Source organism: Leptinotarsa decemlineata, unplaced genomic scaffold (assembly GCF_025532065.1).
Source record: "Leptinotarsa decemlineata unplaced genomic scaffold, Ldec_3_MD MMD2_tig00026354_RagTag_RagTag, whole genome shotgun sequence".
Taxonomy (NCBI): Eukaryota; Metazoa; Arthropoda; class Insecta; order Coleoptera; family Chrysomelidae; genus Leptinotarsa; species Leptinotarsa decemlineata.
This window is the reverse complement of record NW_027412702.1, coordinates 6,164,774-6,189,755: the sequence shown is the minus strand read 5'-3', so window position 1 is coordinate 6,189,755 and position 24,982 is coordinate 6,164,774. Positions and strand designations below refer to the sequence as shown.

Below are 24,982 nucleotides of genomic sequence, written 5' to 3'. Positions count from 1 at the left end.
GTTGAATATTCTTATCGAGGCGTCGAGACGACGTGACGTCATTTGATCGATATCGCCACGGTCGGAGAATGAGCAAGGAAATGAGGGTAACCTTCCTATTCTCTATGGTGGCATTTGTTTTCGTCGTATCGAGAGAAAATGCAGGGAGGTTGAATACAAATTCAGTTGGATGCTATCGTATTTTTAGAGATATATCAAATTGACATTTTGACAAGTGTTTGTAATCATAGCAGAATGTCAAGCTACTTTTAGTGTAAAAGGCATATACTCCTATATAAATCAGTAATCAAAATACTTATTTTTGATATCATTCGCGTATTCAGGTGAATCTGTTTAAAAAAAATATGTTTTTCCGTTAACCAGCTGTCGCACCCCTACGAACGACAACCCTCAGAAGTCGAAACTTGTGCGAGCTAAGGATTAACGAGGTCTTGCCTTTTAAAGTGTGATTCCTAACACGGGTTGGACGATAGCAAGTGAAGATCGATCGTTCAGACTAGGGCTTAAACCACCGACCAACACAGCAGTCAATTCGAGTGAGTGAACAAAGCACCCACGCCGAACCGCTTGGCTACCGACCGACCGATCGGTAGCCAAGCGGTATTCCATTGAGTGCTTCTTATCTTCAAATTTAAATAAAACAAAATGTGCATGTGAGATTTCATCAAAATTTTTTATTCGTTTTGGAGATCTATCGATGTTATTATGTGTAAATAATAACATTGTTGAAATGTCCGCCACGGCTACTCTGGGTGGTGCGCATCCGTCCAGATGTTTATGACTGGCGCATATATCAGACTGAATTTGACTAATTTCATTGGTTATAGACCAGTGGTTTCCTTTGTCACTGCACCATCAGAAAGGCTATTCAATATAATCTACAACCATTGTAACTTCCAACCAAAATTCAGCCTACGGAATTCATATGACTCTCAATAAATAAAATAGAGAACATACCGCTACCAGACAACGCGAAACTACTATCCTGCTGATACTATTACTTCGGTATTAGAATTATCAGATAAAAATAGAATGAACCCAGTCATAAAACAAGAAATAATTGACCTTCTGTCGTTATGTCTCAAACAAAATTATTTTCAATTTAACAACAATATTTATTCCTCCTCAAAAGGTTCAATTATGGGAAATCCATTAAGCCCCTTATTTGCAGAAATTTTCATGGATAATCTAGAGAAGTCGATCTTTAAACATCCTTTGATTTGGATATCAACAAAATTCATGAAAACATCAAATTCATTAATAAAATAGAAGCAGACAACTCAATCAATTTATTGGACTTAACAATTAGTAGAAGGAACAACAAACATGATTTTTCAATTTATCACAAACCGTCCTATACGGAAATTACTATACATTACACAAAGTAGCAGCTTATGATAGTATGCTTCACAGATGTTCCTCTTTCAATAGATAATTTCAATTAAGAACTTAATATCATCAAGCAAATTGCGGTTAACAATGCGATTGAAGCCGAATTAATAAACAAAAAACTTGCCAAGAAAGTCTACGCAAAAGCGATTCGAGACGTTTTTCTCATTGATAAGGTTGATAATCAAAATTATAGAGAGTATTTTGGACAACCAACGGAAAAAGTGTCTTCATTTTTGAGGAAATGAGATATTAAAATTGCATATAGAACAAATAATACGTTGGGAAAGTTAGTTAAGAATAATAAAGACAAAACATCAAAATTCGAGAAATCAGGGGTATATAAATTAAAGTGTGGAACTTGTCCAAGGGTATATGTTGGTCAAACTGACAGAACATTTAGGAATCGAATCCACGAACATCATACGAGCTATATAAATAAGAAAACATATTCAACACATTCAAATCATCTTCTAGAAGAAAATCATATCTTTAACGAAGAGTTAGAAATTTTGCACATAGAAAATAAAGGTTTGAAACTGAATCATTTGGAAGCAACGGAAATTAATGAACTTAAAAATTCAAACATTTTAATGAATGACCAACTAGATTTGAATAGATCGCCATTATTGAACTTGTTTTCTTAAAAACTGAGAAAGAATTATTATTGATGTAGATCATCAGGTAATCATAATTGAACAAGTAACTTAGGTAGAGGTAATTTTTTGGAGGTGATCTCAATTATGGTTACCTGAAGCATATGAATATTAATGTAAGAACAACTTGAAGTATTCAAATCACTTGAAAAAACTACTGTACTATTAGCGAAACATGTTGTGATATATTTTTCAAATAAAGTTTGTGGAGATCAAATCGTGAGCTGTAGTTTTTGAAACATCGGTTATGATAAAATGGTTTCGCTTTCAACTGACGGGGCCCCACCACTGATTGCAAAGAAAAAAGGTGTAGTAAAGAGAACCAGAGATAAAAATTGAGGACTAATATCGTATCAGTTCTTAATTCACCAGGGACTCATTGTGAAAAACTCAGTGCTACACTCAAAGAAGTGATGGACAACTTGGTCAAGTTGATTAATTTTATGAGATCCCATTATACTCTTCAGCACCGACATTTCAAAGAGTTCCTTTCTGAATGTGATTCTGCGTTTTCTGACTTACTACAACACAACAATGTTCGTTGACTAAGTAAAGGTCAAGTCATTGGCTAATGAAAGAACAAGTATCCTCCTTCTTGCAAAACTTGGATACGCAGGGAGCCAGAAAGCCCTTTGAGTTTATAAAAAACGAGCGCAATATGCTGGTTGTGGCTTTTCTGAAAGATATTTTAAAATATTTGAATGCGCTCAATATAGAGTTACAAGGAAATGGAAAATTACTATGTGATCTGATACACAGCGTGTCTGATTTTCGTCGAAAGCTGGATAACTTTGAAAAAGATATCGTTAAACAAGAATTTATTCATTTTCCGACAATTTGCTACAATATTTCAAGACTTTGCAGGGAGGCAAGCTATCTCCATTTCTTAAATCTCCATTTGAAATTGATGCAGCGGCAAAATGGACAGATGTGGCAGTCAAGTTGTTTAATCTGTCAAAGCCATCACTTCAAATGGGGATGACTTTTTTTTATTTATTTATTTCTTTACAGTCGCATCGACCTCTAGGGTCATTAGCGACTTGTCGATATATTACATGGAAAAAAAATTTAGAGAGTATGTAACAAATTGGTATTTCTGAGGAAAGCTAATAGATTATTAATATCACATTCATCTCCTAATATGTCCTTTATTGATGGTGGGAAGCCATAAGTTTGTCTTTCATTGTGATATATCACGCACTCGGTGAGAATATATTTGACACTTTGAGGACTATCACACACTTCACATACTGGGGGATTTTCTTCAGATAGTAGGTATACATGGGTGAGTCGAGTGTGGCCTAGACGAAGACGAGATAAAATGACCTGGGCTTTTCTTTCATTGAGGTTGTTTTTCCAAGGAGATACTGACTGTTTTATCACATGAAGTTTTGCTGACGAACTATTCCATTGTGATTGCCAACTATTGATGATCGTTTGCTTGTATAGAGATTTCAGATCCTTGTGAACAGCAAGTAACACTGTATCTGTTAGCGAGTTAGTAACTGCTCCTTTCGCTAGTTTGTCAGCTCTTTAATTTCCAACTATGCCAATATGTGAAGGGACCCACATAAACCGGATGCAATATGTTTTTGATGTAGTAGGTGGAGAGACTGTTTTATGCGAAGCAATATGGGATGATTGATGTATAGTTGTGTAATTGTTTCGAGAGCGTTCAGTGAATCTGTGGGATGTTCTTTTCCTCCATGTACTTTAGTGCTCTCCAAATAGCGTATAATTCACCTGTGAGTATTGTGTTTTCTTTTCTTCGTATTGCTCCAGAAGATGGTTGAATGCTACATTGAACATCCTGTGATTTGTATTCTCTTTCTCAAATTGTAGCAGTCCATATTCAATGTTGGCTCGGGGGATTATCCAGGGGGAGTATTGGGTGAACTGGGAGTTGAGAAAATACTTGGTTGTTTTAGTTGGAGACTCGAAAGATACTGGTTATATCTTTGGTAAAAAGGAGGGTCTGCTCTGATTTTTTTTACAAAAATGTTTTTGAATCTCTGTGCTATTACATTGTGGTGTACCGGATTATCTGGATTGGATATGATGGATGCTGCGTAGGTGAGTGTCATAAGCTTCCTTCTGTTGGCTAATGATGCTTCTTTCTGTTGGTAATGGGGATAATTGATTTGCAAGTGTATACAACGGTATCCACTGAAGAATTTTGGGCCAAACATGTCCCAGAAAAATATGAAAATTGTAAAAGACTAGCTATCAATTTGGCTAAATTAAACTATATGGGATACTCACGGATTTTCGCGATTTTTCCAGGGATGATACTAGATGATGGTAGGAATTCAGAACACTTTTTATTTTTTGTCGGACTTATTTAGTTTTCGAGATATAGTCTGTCAAAGTTTGTATGACGTCATATTTTACCTTCTTTTAAAAGCAACAAACGATTGCAATTCACATATGTTTTTATTTAACACAACTTTTTCCATATCATCGCATCTTTTTCTATTCCGTTTCAATGTCTTATTGCCGAGTTTCCTGAAATTAGAATAAAATTCCTTAATCGACACATCGACATAACCTTATAGAAAATACATTCCTTTTAGAATTCGGAGGTCAGGTTGGAAGTTGAGGAAACATAGTTTTTACAAAAGTAAATATTCGAAAATACGTTCCTTTTAGAATTCGGAGATCAGGTTAAATGTTTAGGAAATATAGTTTTTACGAAAGTAAATATTCGAAAATACATTCCTTTTAGAATTTGGAGGTCAGATTAGATGTTGAGGATACATAGTTTTTTAAATTCTAAAGTTAGGTTAGACTGAGTTAGGTTAGGTCGGGTTAGGTTAGGTTGGCTAATGATGCTTCCTTCTGTTGGCTAATGGGGATAATTGATTTGCAAGAAGATGTGTCTTTGCAAATGTTAGGTTGCAAATGTTATGGAATTTCAATCTGATTTCAAGAAATTTGGCAATGAGTGAATGAAAAGGGATAGAAAAAAGTGCGATGATATGGAAAAAGATGTGTTGAATAAAAAATATGTGAATTGCAATCGTTTATTGCTTAAAAAAGGCTATAATTCGAAAACTAATTGAGTCCGACAAAAAATAAAGTGTTCTGAATTCCTACCATCACGTTGTATCATCACAGAAAAAATCGCGAAAATCCGTGAGTATCCAATAAAGTAAAATTCTCCCATCAATTTGACCACTATATTTGGCTCGACATACATATATGTGAAACATCTTTCTCAAAGATGAATTTTTTAAAAAACAAAATATTGTTCGAGATTAACAGACGCTCACCTAGAAGACACACTTCGAATTTGCTGTTCCTCTCGAGAACCAAACTATACAAAACTGGCTCAGGACCGTCGGTGTAGTTTCTCACATCACGGTGTATTTCTTTTATAATTCAGAATGTGATTTGAAACCAATATTATATGTAGCACTTCATTATTAATATTGTTTTTTTTTCTGGACCCCCGAAATCGTCTGCCTCGGCTTCTCCTGCACACTGATATTGCGTTTCGTCAACGTACGATTGTTGGTCGATCGAATGCTGTACCAGTGGACTTGAATTTATCCACCACATTGCAAATAGTCCTTTCAATAGGACGATTATGGCGACCATAAAATGGACGAAGCGCGCGATACGTTCTTCGAACAGAAAACTCACTTTGATAAAACAAATTCATTTGGCTCGTGTTGTTGTTCATCCGTCCATGGTGATTTGGCAAAATAGACTAAATAAATGACAACTAATTTGACAGATGTAGCTTCAACGAAATGGCTGTTATCAATTGTCCTTGTTGGAATACCCCATCATACTAAGTACGTTATCATGAATATTGATCAAGTATCGGCCAATTTCATCATCAAGGAAAAAAAGATGAAGGTCCATTATCATTAGATTTTGAGATTGAGTTTATTTTTTGTACACTAGAACACACAGAACCTTATAGCGTAGTTGTTGTAAGCAAGAAAAATGGGGGTAAAAAGTTATTGCAGTTTAAAGTTTAGTTGGTGATTCGTTAGGTCGTTTTAAGAAAAAAAGTTCTCATGAATATATATCCGGAGTTGCTTCGTTTCTGAGATACGTTTCTGCCTAAACCAATTTGGTTGAAATCTGCTACAGTTATTTGAAGTAATAAGGCGCTTATTTAGCCCTAACTAGATTGAAACTATTAGGTTCGGTGGAGTCTCAGTGGGAACCACAGCCAACAATACTGGAAAAAAGTAGGCCACTGATTTGTAGTTTTCATTTTTTTTTTTGATTAATCAACTAAAAATGCCACTTTTTTTCTTCATTTGTGCCACTTTGCGTATCACAAACACCTGCTTTAGGGAACAGCTGACAGTGATAGTGTTGTCATATCGGAGAAAGTCAGAGTTGTCAATTAGCAGTAGTTACATCATGAATAATTTTACTAACGCTGAAATGGCTGACATGCACTTCATTTATGATTAGTTTCAAATAATGATGTAATAACACTTCCAAAGTACAAATCATGAAATTATAAAACAACAAAAATTAATTGGCGCTCTGGGGCGACTTTTGAAGATTTTGTGAAACTGGGGGTTTCAATAAAAATGCAGGTGATGGAAGACCAGAAACTGCAAACAACGCCTGAACGTACTTGATGCGATAGAAAAAGATTCTTCAAATAGTACCAGGAAAATTGCACTGCAGCTAGCACTCAGCTCGAAAACCATATGGATAGTTCTAAAAAAACTCAGGATTTTCACCGAAGAATGATGTTTTGCAGGTGGTTGATTCATACGATAACACAAAATAATAATTTTTGTAACAAATATTTCATTTACGTACGAGGCAAATTTTTCACGAGATTCTGTTATGAACTTTCACTATGACCATTTTTGGGCCGACAACAATCCCAACGTTATGAGAAAAAGTAATTTCCAGCAACAATTTTCCCTGAACGTTTGGGTAGGAATGATTGGTAACTACCTCACTGACCCATTTTTTTACCAGTAAGATTAACAGGTGAATACTACACGGACTTTTGCGAGGTCATTTACCCATTTTGTCGAAAGAAGTGACGGTACTTGTAAGAGGCTTCAGCTCATTTCATCTTGCTCATCGGCTTCTCGACATCACCTACCCCAATTGCTATTGCTGGATTGGACGTGTAGGACCTCAAAATTGGCCAACTCGGAGTCCTCATACGAATCTTCTAGATTTATATTTCTGGGATCATGTGAAGACTCTTATTCATCAAACTTCTGTACCAGGTGTGAATAACTTGAGGAATCGAATAATTGACAATTGCAATGTCATAAGGAATAATTCAGGTATTTTTGAACGTGTCAGATAATCAATGACAAATCGATTGCAGTCGTGTATTTTATCAGAAGGTGAAGATTATTCTTATTTACTTCAAGGCTGAAATTGTTTGCCATTTACTTTTGATTTTTATTTTATATTATCCATGGATAGTTTTTAGAACTGATTTTTCTTCACGAAAATGAAGGTTGATATGAAGAAAATACAAGCAGCGAAAAAGTTTTATTTTTAGTGGCTATTTTTCTCAATATTTTCGGCACTGGATATAATAATTTCAATCTAGTTAGGGCTAAATCAGTGCCTTATTACTTCGAATAACTGTAACAAATTTCAATCAAATAGGTGTAAGGATATTTATGATATTTTACAAATACTTTTTTTTAATTTAACGCCCTATATCTCAGGAACTAAGCAACTCCGGATATATGTTCATAGAAACTTTTTTTCTTCAAACGACCTATCGAATCTCCCTCAGGAGTTTCTTACCGTAGACAGGTAACACCCTGTATATACTCTTATAATACTGTACACATAAGGCAGGATCATACCCGTAGGAGAAATCTATTAATATTTGAAGTGAAGTGGCTGTAAATAGATTTACCACTACACCCAGTACAGTTAAAACATTACAAATTGAAATAAATTCCGGGTAAGGAAGTTGGAAATTGGCAATCACGAAAAAACGTTATACCTACAACATATCACACCAAATCACATTCATATCGCCTTTCAGTATGACACAAGAATATATTCTAGATTAAATGACTTCGCACTGAAATTAATTCAATCATATTTCAGAATCTGGCCGTGAGGAGTGGATACGAGTACCCACATCTAACGATTTATAGACTCCAAAACTTTCCTATGCAAACAACTCGAGATACTTCCGAGACGTCAGTGTTTAACCGTTATTATTGTTGAAGTAAAAAATTTCCATTATAAATATTTATCTCTTCCCGTTCCTAATAATTATTTATTTGAAATTGACTGTGCCTAATATTTCTATTAATCTTTCACTAGATCGAAAATGTAATGTTCTTGATAATAATTTATGCCAAAGTCGTATTAAAGTAATGGCAGTGCGTCGGTTGTACTTTTCAGGAATAACTCATAGGAAGGTTACTGAGACCATAATTTATTTCTTTTGTTCAGTGTCAATGGCACAAAATAAAGCGGAATTATAATTGCGTATTTATATAGTGCCACACATAAAGTCTGCAACAGGTGGACGTTTTTCTATTAACGGAATTATTCAAAATTTGAATTCGCAGTAAATTTGTGCTTTTTGTAAGGATGAAACACAAGCACTCAAGGAAAATTCCTTAAGGAGCTCTTAGATTGGTGCCTGTGTGAAAGTGGTGATTCACATTGGATTTGAATCGCTGGAGAATTAAATCCACTTGGAAAAACATTCTCAGGAAGTTTATTCCACATTCCAGATGAAAGACTTTTAAACAGTGAAGTTCGAGGTGAACTGAGTTGAACCTCAAAACGATGAGTAGTCTCAGTTTGTCGCGTACTTCTGATATGTACCACTCTTGGTGGAATCAAATGTGCCAAGTCACTTGAACACTTTTTGTGAAAGTATCTATATAAGAGAGACAAATCTTCAACCTTTTTTTCGTTGTTCCAGGCTATCAAGGTTGCACGTGATGTTCGCGTCACTAATCAGGCGGATATATTCCCACATAGCAATAGAGATTCCAGAAATATTTCATGAATATATATTTGAGGATATTGTGTATATATATATATATATATATATATATATATATATATATATATATATATATATATATATATATATATATATATCGGAAAAGTCTAGGGATATTTTAAAAAATGGCAATAATTTTTTTTAGATCGCTTTAGGGAAAAAAAGTTGACGGGTGATTATTAAACGAATGTAACTTACAACAAAATTTATTAAATGGTCAAAAATACTGATTGCGCATATAAGCAAAACTAAAACAAATATGGCTCTTCTTTGGCACCCCGAAAAAAAATCATGATACAAAAAAAATTGGAATCAGTACAAAGTATGGCCTCCACGCTGGTTTATTACGGACCTACATCTATCGTGCATCGACAAAAAGAGATTGTCAATGTCTTGTTGAGGTACATTTGCCCATTCAGCAATTAAAAGCTCTCTCAATTGAAACGTTGTGTGAATGTTGCCCATATGCGAAGTAATTTTTCGTTGAAGCATGTCTCACACATGCTCGATGGGATTCAGGTCCGGTGATTGTGCTGGCCATGGCAATACAACTCCTTCGTTGGTGAGCCAGTCAGTCACTAGACGCGCGACATGTGGACGAGCATTATCGTGCATTAGGTGGAAGTTTTCACCAGCAGCACCAGCAAACGGACGGACGATAGGCAGAAGAATGGTGTCGAGGTACTGTCGAGCTGTGAGGGAGCGATTTGGAAAAACGAGATCGGTTCTGCCGCCGATCATGATTCCGCCCCATATAATGATATGGGTGGTACAGTAATGACTGTACCACCTCTGTATGTGTGGACTTCCTGGACGTGTCTCAAACGTTCATTATTTCCAGGTCGTCTCCACAGTCTTACTCGACAAGAATCTGGATGAAATCCAAATCTGGATTCGTCTGTAAACAAAACTGTGGCCCAATCATTTGCATCCCAGTTTTGATGTTCCTGACACCACTCTAATCTTCTACCGCGATTGCCTCTCGACAAAGGTGGACATCTAAGTGGCCTTCTGTTGTGGAGATCTGCTTCATGCAGTCGACTTCTGACAGTATCACGACCAATGGTTACCTGGTGCGTCTGCTGCAACACGTTAACCAACTCAGGTGCTGTAATTGTCGGTTGTCTTCTTGCGGTTAAGACCAAAAATCGGTCGTGAACTGCAGTTATAGCGCGTCCTCGTCCTGGATGTTGTTCGGCTGGACTGCCAGTTTCACGGAAACGACGCCACAATCGACTGATAACACTTTGGGAGACCCCACAAACGAAGAGCTAGATCATTTTGTTGCATGCCACCTTGAAGAAGCCCTAAAGCTCTATTCATCTCAGCCAAAGGTAAGTGATGGCGTTCCATGTTAAAGCACAATATTTCCAGTTTAATTGCTGAGCAAGAACTGCATAGAATGTACAAACTCGACACTTTCAGATTATTCATTTTAGCCGAAAACCTACAGTTTGTAAAAAACTTGATAAAAGATTAGTTACCGTTTTTGCAGGCTTTGTTCAACCCATAGAAATCTACAGGGTGATCGAGTGTACCAATTTAATCGAAATTAAACGACCTCTTGCATTTATTTTTATGATATTTAGTATGTTATAAAAATATCCCGATGTGTGTGTATATATATATATATATATATATATATATATATATATATATATATATATATATATATATATATATATATATATATATATATATTTCAAACAGTGCATCATAAGTATATCATATTAAGAATATTCCAGGAATAGAACTCAAGAAATATTCATAAAATATTCGGGATATTCATAGTTTACTGTAGGAATATAAAATAGGAAATCATCATAGAATATTCGTCAAATATATTTTATGAATATTCTAGGAATATTTGGAATATTCCAAGAATGTGATGAGTAAATACTATTAGGCATGCGAGATCCACGCAAGTAATGAGACACATAATATTCATAAACAAATATATTTCAAAAACAATACACACTGAAATATTTAACACTATCAATATTAAAAATTAAAAATCTAATTCGAGATATTTATTCACTGAATAAAATCTTCCTGAATATTTTCATGTTACAAATATTAGAAATGTATTTAAATTTGGATGTTCCAACTCGCAAAAAAATGTATACTGAAATAACAATTCTGTGAATTCATCAGCACTAATTGAAATATAATAAATATATCATTTCATTGAAAAAGAAAAAATGTATTACATGAAGAAATGAGCGAGATATAGGTTTCTCACTTCAAAAACTGAACCCACAAACTTGAAGTTTGCTCACCAGAAGAGTTTTCCTGATTTTAGTCCAACAATGCATCAGCCAGTTTTTCATTATTGATACCTGAAACGCATTATCACTATTTGAAAGTGGCAAAACAAAATTGGAATAAAAATCAAAAACATATTTTTCTCATAGGTTCCTCATGAACATTCACAACTTTTTATAACCTGGAGAGCAACTTGCATTCCCGTTGTTGAAAAGTACTCATTACGTTTTCAGTTTCTTGGCCAGGTACCACTTCTTTTCCTTTTGGGCATATTGATACTCTCTTGAAAAATAATGATAAAAATTATGAAAACAAATGATACAAAAGAATGTGTCATTCACTTACTGTTCTCTACTGAAGATACACAACAGAAATCACTCTCGTTTGAACATGTACTTAGTCAAACCAACAAATCCCACACACCAACTCTCTTCGGGCCGATAATGAAGTCATGGTTAAGCACCATGACTTCATTATCGATACTATTGTCTTTTACTTACTTTCTCAAAGATTGAATATGTAACTCTACTGTTTGAAGATGCAAAAGCAAACTATTCGCTGTACTGCAAACTAGACAGCCTCAAACTATAAACGGTACACTAAACATGAGAAAATTATTCTTTGATAATAACACCAATGCTAACCGCCATGTTGAACCAATTGTCGATTTCAAACCAAAGCTGTTGTTGGGTGGTAAGTGGACTGTAGATTGTGTGGTTTTTATAGAAACGTATAATAAAATTTGTACAAGATTTCTGGATAATACATCTAATAGACAAATGGAGGTTTCAACTGTTTTTCATATCTGTTTAAAAAAATCTGTTTTTCCGTTAACCAGCTATCCCACCCCTACGAACGACAACCCCCAGAAATAGGAACTTGTGCGAGCTAAGGATTAACGAGGTCTTACCTGTTAACGTGTGATTCCTAACACGGGTTGGACGGTAGCAAGTGAAGATCGATCGTTCAGACTAGGGCTTGAACCATCGACCAACACGGCAGTCAATTCGAGTGAGTGAACAAAGCACACACGCCGAACCGCTTGGCTACCGACCGACCATGCGATACAACACACTGACTGTTTTTCTCCCTTTCTCACTGGTGGCTGTGACCCTTGAAGTGTCGGGTTGCATGGCAGGTATAAAGTGTCATAGGTGTACGGCCAGCGAGGGTTTTGGCGTTAACATGCCCCCCACCTTGAAGGAATCCCTTCAATACGAACCTTCACACACTATTTATAGGAAGAGGATATATCTTTGAAAATGCCCTCTTGATTTCCCCATTGACAGTCTTTATGGAAGCAACCCGATTTACATTGTCCTTTCCCGGAAACACTTCGATGATGCGCCTAAAGCGCCATCTCTACGGGGGTAGATTGTCCTCTCGCACCAAAACCATGTCACCTGTTCGTAGCTGATCCTGATGATTTCGCCATTTGACGCGGTTTTGAAGTTCTGCTACGTACTCTTTGCTCCAGCGATCCCAAAAGTGCTGCCTGAGCTGTTGGAGCTTCTAATAAGATAGTCGATTTTCCGGAACATATCTCAAGTCCAAATCAGGAACGTCAGTCAAAGATTTTTCCAATCAGAAAATGGGCAGGTGTTTTAGGATTAGAATAATTGGGATCGGACGATAATGGCTAGAGGAGACGTGAATTGAGTACGGACTCAACTTGAACAAGCAAGGAATAAAACTGCTCAAATGTTAAATGTGCATTACCTGCAACCCGCTTTAATGCGGGTTTCGTGGACTTCACTCCAGCCTCCCAGAGGCCACTGAAGTGTGGAGAGTTAGCTGGGATGAAATGCCATTGAATATTCTCGCGTACATATAACTCGTGAAGAACATCTTTATTTTCTAATAAATAATTTCTTCAACTCCCTAGTGGCTCCTACGAAACATGTACCTTTGTCCGAATAAATAAATCGAGGCTTACCTCGACGTGCAAGAAATCTTCTCAAAGTAAGTATAAAAGCTTCGGAAGTTAAGTCACTTACTAATTCGAGGTGGACCGCTTTAGTCGCAAATCAAACGAATACGCTCATATAACATTTTAATAATCTAGATCTGCAAATTTTTTTTCCATTATTTGAAAGGGATCAGCGTAGTCCACTCCACTACATCAAACACTTGCCCAGGTTCCAAACGATGTTTGGGTAAATTTCCCATAATGGGCTGTACAGAGGGAGCATTGAACCTAAAACATTTCACGCACTGGCGTACCGTAGCCCTAGCAATGTTACGCCCTTGTGTTGGCCAGAACCTTTCTCTTATCGAGGCTAATAGAAGTTGCGGACCAGCATGAATTAACCATTCGTGTTCATAACGAAAGATGAGTTTTGTCAAAAGATGTTTTGAAGAGATCAGAATTGGATGCTTTTTTGTATATCCGAAGTTAGAATATTCTAAGCGTCCACCATCGCGAATTATGTCTTCTGGATCCATGAATGGATCACTCTGGAATCGTTCGTATTCCGCGGGAAGAACCATTTTCTGCGAAATTTTTACTAGACATTTTTCGGCTTCATTGAGTTCAGATACGGACAATGACCCTACACTTGGTTTTGAACCTTAAAATGTAAGCAGTAATTCGTTTCAGTTTAGCCAAATCTGAATAAAGCTCGAATAGAAATGATAAAGTTTCATTCGTTGACATGAAACTCACATTGACCTTTGAACGTAACTCAGGTAAATCTTCCTCAATCGTTCCATTAATTGGCCAGAATTCTTCATACTCATATAGCCATTTTGGCCCGTGCCACCACATCTCCGAATTGCGTAAATTACTAGGCATGATTCCTCTGGATAATAAATATGTTGGGTTATGTGATGTGGTAACATAACGCCATTCATACGCCTCCGTTATGCCCCGTTCCCACGGGGCGTGGCACGCTGGCGTGACTCACGCATTCGTGGAAGACGACCCGTCTGAACGATGTGTAGTGAGTTTGCCTCAGTAGCTTCCGGAAGCGTGGAGAGTCCACGACCGCTCACGCTCCATATCAAACGTGTTTGATTTTGAAGCTTGAACACGACAGTTGCCAACCAGATTTTGACGAGTCGAAACGTCTTTATTTGGTGGATTGATTAGTAGAGGGGTTTTTTTAGTTGTGAGCGATTTATTTATAAGTGGGTAAAATGTCTGAGCCTAGAGTAGTAAAGTTACAGGACAACGAAACAATTAAGTTCATTGAATTGTATGCTAGTGAGAGAGTGCTGTATGATTCGACTTGCAAAGACTACAAGGACAGGGATTTAAGATTGGCCGCAGCGAAGAGAAGTAGCGAAGCAATGGGGATTAACGGATTTGGACCGAAAGAGGTTATTACTAAATTTAAGAATCTTAGAAGTTCATACTGTCAAGAGCTGAAGAAAATAGCTGACACTGAAATATCTGGAAGTGGAACTGACGATATATACGTACCGAAGGTCATTTGGTTCGAGAACATGAATTCCTTCATCCGACCATTTGTTCAACAACGGTCAACAAAATCGAATTTGGTAAGTAAAATTCAATAATTACTCAATTTTACGTCAACGTTATTTTTGTGCACTTCATTTAGCACGTCGTTGATATATTTATCTACGCTAACTTTAATCACCTAGCCAAAATATTATGAAATATACTATTAAGTATACCAATTTAATTAACATTTTAATTAATTGAACATATTTAGTAAGATTAAAATTCGTATAGACAAAAGTTTTCAAAAGTAATTTTATAAAATATTAGGAGTGGCATATTTGAACTGCAGTAATACTCCAGAATATATTTGAGTTTTAATGTAAATAATATTTTGGAATAGGTGTTATGTTAACAAATCCTTTACTTTTCAATAAACATGTATTTTCAGACTGTACACCTTTCTTATATAATGCATAGAGTATGTTGTAGCATTGACTAGTCTATATTGCCAGGGCACAGCTCCCTCGTTGTTGAAGTAATCACGGTACTTGTCTCGAATCTGTTGTGCTTGTTGTTGTGGATTTCTGCTGTTATTTCGCGGAAGGTCCTGCAAGCTGGCAGTTGGGGTTTCACGCCAGGAGCCACGGATGATGCGATGGTTTTCATCTTCGTAGTCTATCAAACCACTGGAAACGTACGTGGGGTTTGTTTTCCGTAACCAATTGTGTAATGAACAACAGGCGAGGACTACATCATCTACCGACTCAATTTTCAATGATATTGGTTTTTCAAAAATTCTGAATTTACTAACAAGAATACCGAAAGTGTTTTCTATCACTCTTCGTGCCCTTGACAGTCGGTAGTTGTAGATTCTCTCCTCTTGGGTCATATTACGCCGACTATAGGGGTTCATCAAATATATTTTTAAAGGAAATGCATCATCTCCTACAATGACAAAGTCTCTTGGCATATTTAAGCAATTCGTCTCCAAAGCTGCGTGTAATGAACTATTTTGAAAAATGCCACCATCAGAACCTCTTCCTTTAGCACCCACGACAAGATATAGAAAATTGTAATTGGCGTCTGCTACCGCCAGTAGTACAATGCTGAAACTGTTCTTGTAGTTGTAAAAATCCGATCCACTGTGTGAAGGGGCTCGTATAATCACATGCTTTCCATCGAGACTTCCTGCACAACCAGGGAAATTCCAGCGCTCTCTGAAGTTTTATTCAATGTTCTTCCACTCATCTTCAGTAGATGGTACCTGAAAAATATATAAAATAAATAAAATACAAAATATGTTGTAATTTTCTATTTCAGATGATGTCAGCGAATCCAACTAGTCCACACTCCGTTGAGGATGATCGGCAGGAACACTCTATCGACATCTGCAGCGAAAATACACCAAATACAGCAAGCCATTCCAAGAGTACTGTCACTCCAGATGCTATAAATACTACAGTGCAAAGTGAAAAAATGGAGGAGGCTCCAGCGACACCATATGGTAAACGGAAAACCCCATCTGAACCATCGCCATCACAGAGGAAGAAAATAGCTCAAGATCCCCAAATTAATTTCATGTGTAGTGCCATACAAAAATTGGATGACATTTCAACTCGTGCTGCTCAAATTCCAAAAGAAGACTGCTATGACTATTTTGGAAAATATGTGGCATCTATGCTGCGGAACATAGGACCACCAACTGCAATGAGACTGCAAGACCAAATAACTCGTCTCGTAACACAAACAATGTGCCCACCATCAAATACCTGGAGCCGACCACCCTCATCCAATCAACTATCGAATGACAACACATCCCTTGGTGGCGCAAGTGACTATTCTAATGATTTCACATACGAACTTTTGTAATTAATAATAAGAACATGGTTGATGTTGAGTTCCTAACTAAATATTAACTTGAGTATGTAGGTTAATATAACTATTGTAATTATTAACATCAATTAAACTTACTTTTATGAATTCTTCGAGTTCTTTGATGATAGCCTTGCATGTTTCTGGTATAAATTTGCTTATTGTATTTTTTCGTACACGAAACAAATATTCCAAACTTTTGAAAGAGTCCCCAGTAGCTAAGTAGCGGAGCGTAACTTGGAGTTTTATTTTAGGACTCAGAGCTTGCCTCATGTTGGTGTCTGATTTTAAAATATGTTTAGTTACTCGTTCCAGGAGATAATCAAACTGTTCTTCAGACATTCGTAACAAGTTTTTAAAATCTTCATGGGGATTACTCCTTAGCTCGTGGTCAACCAAATTTTGAACCTCCGAACTTCTTTTCAGTATCCACTTCCTCACCCAATAACGCCTTTTCTTCCGTTTTCTTATCTGTCCATGTAACTTTAATCTCTCACCTAAAATAGCACTGAAGGTTGAACACAAAACTGCACAACTTTCAACTAGGAGCTCGTTCATCGCGGTCGGCTTCGCAAGGAAAACTGAATCGTGAATGTGACTGTGTGTGAACTGTCCACGACACTCAGCTGGTTCGCTGCCTATCCCTACTCCAGTCGTGAGCCAAGACAGTGAGTACGAAAGAGTGGCACGATTTCGTATTTTTGCCCGTGGGAACGCAGCTTTTAGAGATTGAATTTCACTAACGCGATTTCCTATGAAGGTTTTCAGATTGTTCGGCAGCATCTTCAACCATCCTAAAACTATGGTTGAATCGGACCAGAAGAGACATCTGGAGAATTTCAACTTTATTGACTTCATCACCTTATCAAACTGACGCGCAAGGACTAAGGCCCCGCAGAGCTCAAGCCGTGGTATTGATATGACCTTCAATGGGGAAACCTTGATTTCGCGTAAAGTAATCTCACTGCAACGTTCCCATCAGCATCAGTTGTTCGAACATACAAACATCCCCCATAGGCATTATTTGATGCATCTGAAAACCCATGCAATTCAACAGAGGTTGGATTTATGGTCATGACATGGCGCGGTATTTTCAACTCGTTTAGTTGTTGCAATTCATCCCGAAAGTCACACCATGCCCTTTGCATATCATTAGGAACCTAATCATCCCATGACAACTTTTCACGTCATAAACGTTGCAACTGAATTTTTGAAATTATTGTACAGGGACTCAAAAGACCAAGCGGATCAAATATTTGTGCTGTGTGAGATAAAATGATTCGTTTTGTAATAGGTTTATTGTAGGTGGACTCGTTTATACTATACGTCAAATTATCTGTTTGACATGACCAAGTTAAACCCAAAGTTTTGGTGTTTTCAATCTCTCCAAACGTGATGATTCTCAGGAATTTTTGGTTCGTTTGAAACCCATTTCCTCAATTCGAAACAACCGGACCTAAGTACCTTTGATACATTTTCCGAAATATATGAGGCATGATCGATAGTATCACTTCCTGTCAGAAAGTCATCAACGTAGAAACTATCTCGTATCATTTCCACTATATCTGGCATTGAATGCTCACATTCATTGGACAGTTCAAATAGAAAACGTAGACATAAAAATATGGTGCTGCTGCATGACCATATGTAACAGTATTCAAATTATGAATTTTAAGTGACTCTGAATGAGATTCCCTGCAAAGTATTCGTTGTAACGATCTTTGATTCTGTTCTACCAAAACCTGACGGTACATTTTCGCGATGTCTGCTGACACGATATATCTGTATTGACGAAATCTCAATAAAAGCGCAAATAAATCGCTTTGCAATGTACAACCTACCATCTGGATGTCGTTAAGAAATACTCCCGAAGTAGTTGGTGCAGACGCGTCAAAGACTACTCGTAACTTTGTAGTCATGCTCGACTCGCATATTATAAGCCACTTCCTTTGAATCCAGCACATCTACCTCAGTCATGTGCCCTAAATTCTCATATTCTGTCATAAAATCTACGTACATTTGCTTGTATTCTGGATTTTTCGATAATTTGCGTTCCAATGCAAAAAATCGCCTTTGAGCTTGATCAAAGGATTCTCCCAGCTTCTCAATAGGATTTTTGAAAGGTAGTGACACCATGAATCTCCCGTTTTCTAAGCGCTTCACGTTTTGTTGAAAGTGATGTTCACAAGTCCTTTCTTCCTTTGACAAAGGCTTACCAATTGGACATTCCTCGATTTCCTAAAACCGAGCCAGTTGTTGCTAAATGTCAATATTACTAAAATTACACTTCAAAGTATTTTTCCGCATATTGCGACTGAGTGGACCAGAAATTATCCAACCAACCCGAGTTTTCTGCAATATTGGACCTTTAGCTCCCAGACTAATTTAACCATAACATAGCAGACTACAAAATAAGTCCGCGCCAATTAAAATATCTATTTTGTCTGGCTTATAATATGTTGGATCTGCTAATACGATATTTTTTGGAATGTTGATTTCAGTAGTGTCAATCTTAATACCTGGGACATGCCCTGTTATTTCCGGGATAATCAAACAGGATACATTTGATTCAAAATTATTCTGAGTGGAAAAAAATTGTAAATCACATTTGTGAGTGGTATTCAATGGATTTTGACTCAAACCTGACAAACAAATATTAATTTTTTCCTTTCTCACTCCAAGTTTTTCAGATAATTCTGTAGTCACAAAACTTGACTGCGAACCGGAATCCAAAATTGCTCTAATTACATGGGCGTTTCCCTCTATGTCGAAAACTCTTATGTGAGCTGTCGACAAGGGAACATAATTTTCCGAATGTAAAGCAGCCAAAGTTGTTTGTGTTTCATTTGCATATTCTGAACCTGATGTATCTTTGTGCTTTTTGTTGCATTTTTTACAATGTCCAGATCTGCAATATTTACTATAATGTCCTCCTTTGAAGCAATTGAGACACAATTTCAAACCATTTATTTTCTCCCATCGATCTTCTACCGTAAGATTTAGGAACTCCTCACAGTTTGAAAGTATGTGTTCCCTTCCACACAGTGCGCACCGAACATTGCTTGCAAGTAGCCCCTTTACATTTTGTGAACCTCTTTGTTTAAATGGCCCAACAACAACGCCTTTTTGATTTAGAGAATGAGTGTGCTTAAGATTCAGCTCCCGGTTTTTCTCTAAAGTTTCTAACAAATCTGCGCGACCCATTAGGAATTTTTTAAAATCTGACCAAGTGGGAAGTTCCTTCGCGCATTTATGTTATTCCCATTCACGAGCCGTTACATTATCCAATTTTGTCGCAACTAAATGAATAATTAAGGTATCCCAGTGATCAGTGGGTTGTTTGAGTTTCGATAAAGCGCTTAGATTTTTCGAATCAATTAAATCCCTGATTTCCGCGGAAGATTCTTTTCTATTACATTCCAAGGCAACGACGTAACGTGGTTGTGGACTAACAAACGCATATTGTTATACTTCTCACATAAAGCCTTCCAAGCTAAAGTATAATTATCGCTAGAAAATTCAAGTGTATTCACGACTTCAGCGGCACTTCCCTGTAGAGACGCTCTTAAATAATGAAATTTTTCAATTTTCCCTTTAGCATTATTTCCGTTAATCAAACTTTCGAATGTGTCACGAAACTCTGAGAAACATTGTCGTCTTCTGTTGTAGATACTAAACTTCTCGCAATAGCAAGAAGTGAAAGGAAATAAAGGAATAACTTACCCTTTTGATCTGTCTATTCAAATCGCCCAGTTCAATTATACAAGGACCTGAATCTTGCGTTCTCGATTGCGGTGGCCCACTGTAAAACTTGCACAATTTATCAACTGTTAACTTTCTCGACCAATTCAACCACTAATAGGTACTTTTCACATACACATCCGGCTCGAAGGACCAAATGTTGGGTAGCAAGTGGACTGTAGATTGTGTGGTTTTTATAGAAACGTATAATTAAATTTGTACAAGATTTCTGGATAATACATCTAATAGACAAATCGAGGTTTTAACTGTTTTTCATATCATGCGATACAACACACTGACTGTTTTTCTCCCTTTCTCACTGGTGGCGAAAGCTTTGTCGTTAACAGCTGTCAAGCGTTAAGGGGCAGCCACTTTCACAGAGCTTCGACTGTCGCGCGCTACACTTCAATTGACCAATGAGAAACGTTTACTCCAATAATTCACTTCCCCATTTCTCTATTGTCAGGATTTGTCGCTTTGTAATTGAATAATTTCAAATACAAAAAGACAAATAGGATGAGAATAAACCGATTTATTGATGCAATTGGTTCATTTATTGGCCCATTAGAATTTTTTTGTCGTTTCCAACAGTTGCAGTTGGAGCAATTCATCAGAATCTTTGCGTTGAGTTCAAAAACTGATTAACGCTATTAGGGTTATATACATTAGGTTATGCATTCGATTAAAATCTACATATATTTTTGTTTTCAATGATATTCAATTATTTGAATATGTTATCATAAGATAATTCCAAATTCCAGTAATACACCGTATAGAATATTTCGAAATATACCCTGGGGATATATTCCAAAAATATACCATATGGTATATTCGATCGACAATATTCTTAGATTATTTACGGAAGAATTTATAGACATTCTATGCATATTCTTTCGGGAATAATCCTGCCATTTTCATTCAAGCATATTCTATGAATATTCTAAAGGCATGTATATATCACATGAACATTCTATGAATATTGGGAATATATACGTTCGTTTTATGATATAGAGGGAATATTCCATGAATATCTGGTGCTGTGTGGGTTTGGGGGCGGAGCTCTGATTGAGCTTTATAAAGCATCAAAAGTTGCTGAGGTATGTACAGTTTTCTGGTTCGGAACAGTGTTCCAAGCTTTTGAGAAGCAGCCTTTACAATTCCACAGATATAATTGTGCCAAGACATATTGGTGTCCATTTTAACCCCCAACAAACTTATCGAAGCAGAAAAAGGAATTGTCTGACTCAGCATTATTATATCCAGTTCGGTAAGGAGTGATTGAAAGACAGCATCTTCCTTTTTTAAACCTGTCAAATTCGACGCTATTTTCGAAAATCCACAAAAGTAATTTTTTTATTTCAAAAAATGCCCAAAGAAGAGTTGCTTAGTTTCCAATTGTATACCCTTCTTTCAAATTCGAACTCTATACTGGCACTTCGAATTTTTTTAATATTTTCGAATCTTCCGCTCTACGGATTCGAACAAAACATTATTTAAATTTCATTATTTTGATGGATAACGAGAAAAAGCACACATTGGCCTATCATAAAAAAAAATATTGCACCTTCAAAAACTCGTCTCTTTCGTTACAAAGTTCATCTAGTTTTTCCATTTCATTATGAAACGGATTCAGATTCTCAGTGCATTCTCTTCATTCTGATTACACTCTGATTCAGTCAATAGATTTGTATGTCGTTTCTCCACCAAAAATTTAGCTGCAGTGTTGCCGTGGTGAGTTATTTTAAAACAAAAAGAATGTGGGAATTTTCCAAACAAAGGAAAAAAGTAATCAATTTCATAATAAATATAACTGACACGACCTACTTACCAACGCAAAACTGGCATATCATCATTTTTTTTTATTAGAACCACTAACCAGAGCTTGATATTTGCAAATGGTTCTGTCCACTTTCCTCACTATAGTAGAGTTTGAAGATACTCTTTACTTCATCGAGACCAAAAGTCTTGTTAGAACCACTGACCAGAGCTTGATATTTGCAAATGGTTCTGTCCACTTTCCTCACTGTAGTAGAGTTTGAAGATACTCTTTACTCCATCGAGACCAAAAGTCTTGATGGAGTCTGGTAAAACACAGGGGTCTTGAATTTAAAATAACTTCTATTTGAATCAGTAATGTGTTGAACTCCTCATAAGTAGGGATTTGGTCGTCAAACGGCGGACTTGATGGTGGAATAAATTTCCATTCAATTTGCTCTTCTTGTGTTGCAACTTTCATGAGACCCATGAAGACCCTAGTTCTATGCAATCAGATAATTCGGCTTGAAGAACCAAAAACATGTAGCTTCATTAGGTAAGTGGACTGTAGTATAATATAGGATTGTATAATTTGATGACGTTCCTAAATGAATTTTGTTCGGGACACATAAAGAAGGAGCGAGAGTGATTACGTGGCTGTGGCTTGTATATGTCGACTCTAATAGCAGCTTGTAAAGAGACTTTTGGTTTCAGGATGATGAGCGTAGGAACCCGTTAGATCACACAACACTAGCTGACCAGCAATTTTCTTAGTCTATTGAGTAGGTATTGGAACAAACTTAGATGCTTTCTGTCGCGAGTCTATATAGCGAATACCAATTGTTCTGTTGCTGTTTCAGCGATCGACCAAAATATATTGCTACGAGGAACTCTTCATATATTTCATCAGAATAGAATAGAATAGAATAGAAAAGACAACCGAATTCCGCATTGAATACAAATTTTGTAAATTAGGTGAAGGTTTTTATTAGACAAATACACAAAGAGAAAAAAATAAAAAAAGAGAACAGGTGAGGACGGAACACCTATTTAGTTTGTACTCCAAACATTCGTTGACGAATTCAATCAGATATCATTCGCAGGATTGCTACAACATATAGTATATGAAGAAGATAAAATTTCACTTACATGGACATCCGATATTTCAGAATAAAACACTTGATGCGTAGTAAGGGGGCATAATTCCGACATTGATGTTAATTTTTGAAAAATGAAAGTTTCAGCTTTCTACTTCTCCATGGTCATACAAAAAATATAGGAACTTTCCGAATGAAAAAATAATGTAATTATTTTCAAAATAAACTCTTCACGAAAATGTACGGATCATGTATTTAAGGTACTTTCAGATATACACTGGAAGACAAAGTTCTACCGAAACAACTACTTTCATGTGCACACTGAATTATACAAAAGAAGAAGTACTTTCGAAACAGCTACTTTCATATGAACCATAATTAAACAAAAATCACGTTTTTCCATTAATTTTGTGAGAAGAAAGAAGACGTAGAAAGCCAAAAACGTTCTTTCCCAAAAACTCCTCTCCTAAAAATATAACCCTTTCAATTTGATAATAATTAGTTTTTAACTAACTTATCCGAACAATTTGGTCGTGTTATTTTTAGTATCAGTATTATTATCAATATTCCATAGTTTTTCAGCTTTATTTATTCTCAAGATTTCAAATCTAGTAAAATTTTTTAGACAATGGAAGTCCGATCCTGTAACATTCTTACTCAAACATAGAGGATGTATCACTTCTTTTTTGAATTCTACAGTAAATTCATAGTTAGAAACTTCGTAGATGCTATCTATACCTAATTGCAACTGATTCTGTGATATTGCGTGAAGGGGGATATAACATAGAACTTGCAGAAAGTAGAAGTTGAAGGACGTAAAAGTTGAAGAACATAGACTGTATAATAGGTTCAACTGGATTTCATATAAAATGTTGTTTAAAATCCAATTGGAATACAATAATGAGAATACTACGTGTATGTAGAGCCAAACTAATGCCCAACAACTTTATGAAAAGATGAGAACTCAAAATAAACTGAGATCCGCATAGACTTAACAAAACGATGAACGAAGAACAAATATCTAATAATTCTGTATGTGTTATTGGACATATACTTTCGAGACTTCTAGGCCATCGAGATAAAACTGTTTAATCTTCCTCCTGAAGATGATCACTTGTAATCAAAACACGTATTGAGGTGTTAAACAACAACGGTTTGGGTAAAACTCCAGTAATATTCAACATTACATTTCGGGGTATACAAAAATATTATCGACATCCATTCGATTGAGTGTGTTTTTTTAATCTTTCAACAGAGACTGTCCTTGTACTACTGAAGATACCAACCACCTGCTCGTAGACGAAACATTTCGAATTTTTCAAACACTACGATATTTTTTACGTTTTCTTTATAAATTGAATGTTTACAAATCTGATGTAACAAAATTGTAAAACGGAATTCAAACATTTTTTTTTTAATTTTGTGTTCCCTCTTCTCATTCAGATGCATAAAAACAATAATTCAATGTTTTCTGTGATTACTCAGAAATTATTCAATTTCGTTAATAACTACCGGTTATAGTTTTATAAATAAACCTGATAGTGCTACAAACAAACGCCAAATTGTTTAATTTTTTGTCATTGATTTATTATTGCTCATGACTTTGTTGATATCAACAAAAATATGTTCAATGAACTATCACTGGTGTGAATCAAATCAATTTTCAACTAACGCCAGCCAGTAAATCTAGAGACAGATCTGAATATCGTTGTGTAAAATCAAATCTTGGTAAAGTCTCAATTGCGCGGCATTCAATACTTGTTTTTCACATCTAAAGATCCTCCGGTTCCAAGGTCGAAAAGTTTCCGCG

General features: G+C 36.2%; 1 protein-coding gene across 1 annotated transcript; it reads right to left on the bottom strand.

The window, feature by feature from the left end:
• Positions 1 to 15,672: 15,672 nt before the first annotated feature.
• Positions 15,673 to 17,297, bottom strand: LOC141486349 (uncharacterized). The gene is made up of 2 exons (XM_074184181.1): positions 16,679 to 17,297; positions 15,673 to 15,971 (listed from the first exon to the last, which is right to left on the bottom strand). The coding sequence occupies exons 1-2, from the start codon at positions 17,135 to 17,137 to the stop codon at positions 15,933 to 15,935; spliced, it is 498 nt and encodes a 165-aa protein (XP_074040282.1). The 5' UTR covers positions 17,138 to 17,297; the 3' UTR covers positions 15,673 to 15,932.
• Between the last annotated feature and the right edge of the window lie 7,685 nt (positions 17,298 to 24,982).

Bases quoted from the DNA above. Each gene is read 5' to 3' on its own strand.
- LOC141486349 (XM_074184181.1), bottom strand. From the start codon at position 17,137: ATGAACGAGCTCCTAGTTGAAAGTTGTGCAGTTTTGTGTTCAACCTTC. The intron at 15,972-16,678 runs GTAAGTTTAATT...TATATTTTTCAG, and splicing joins AACTCGAAGAATTCATAAAA to GTACCATCTACTGAAGATGA.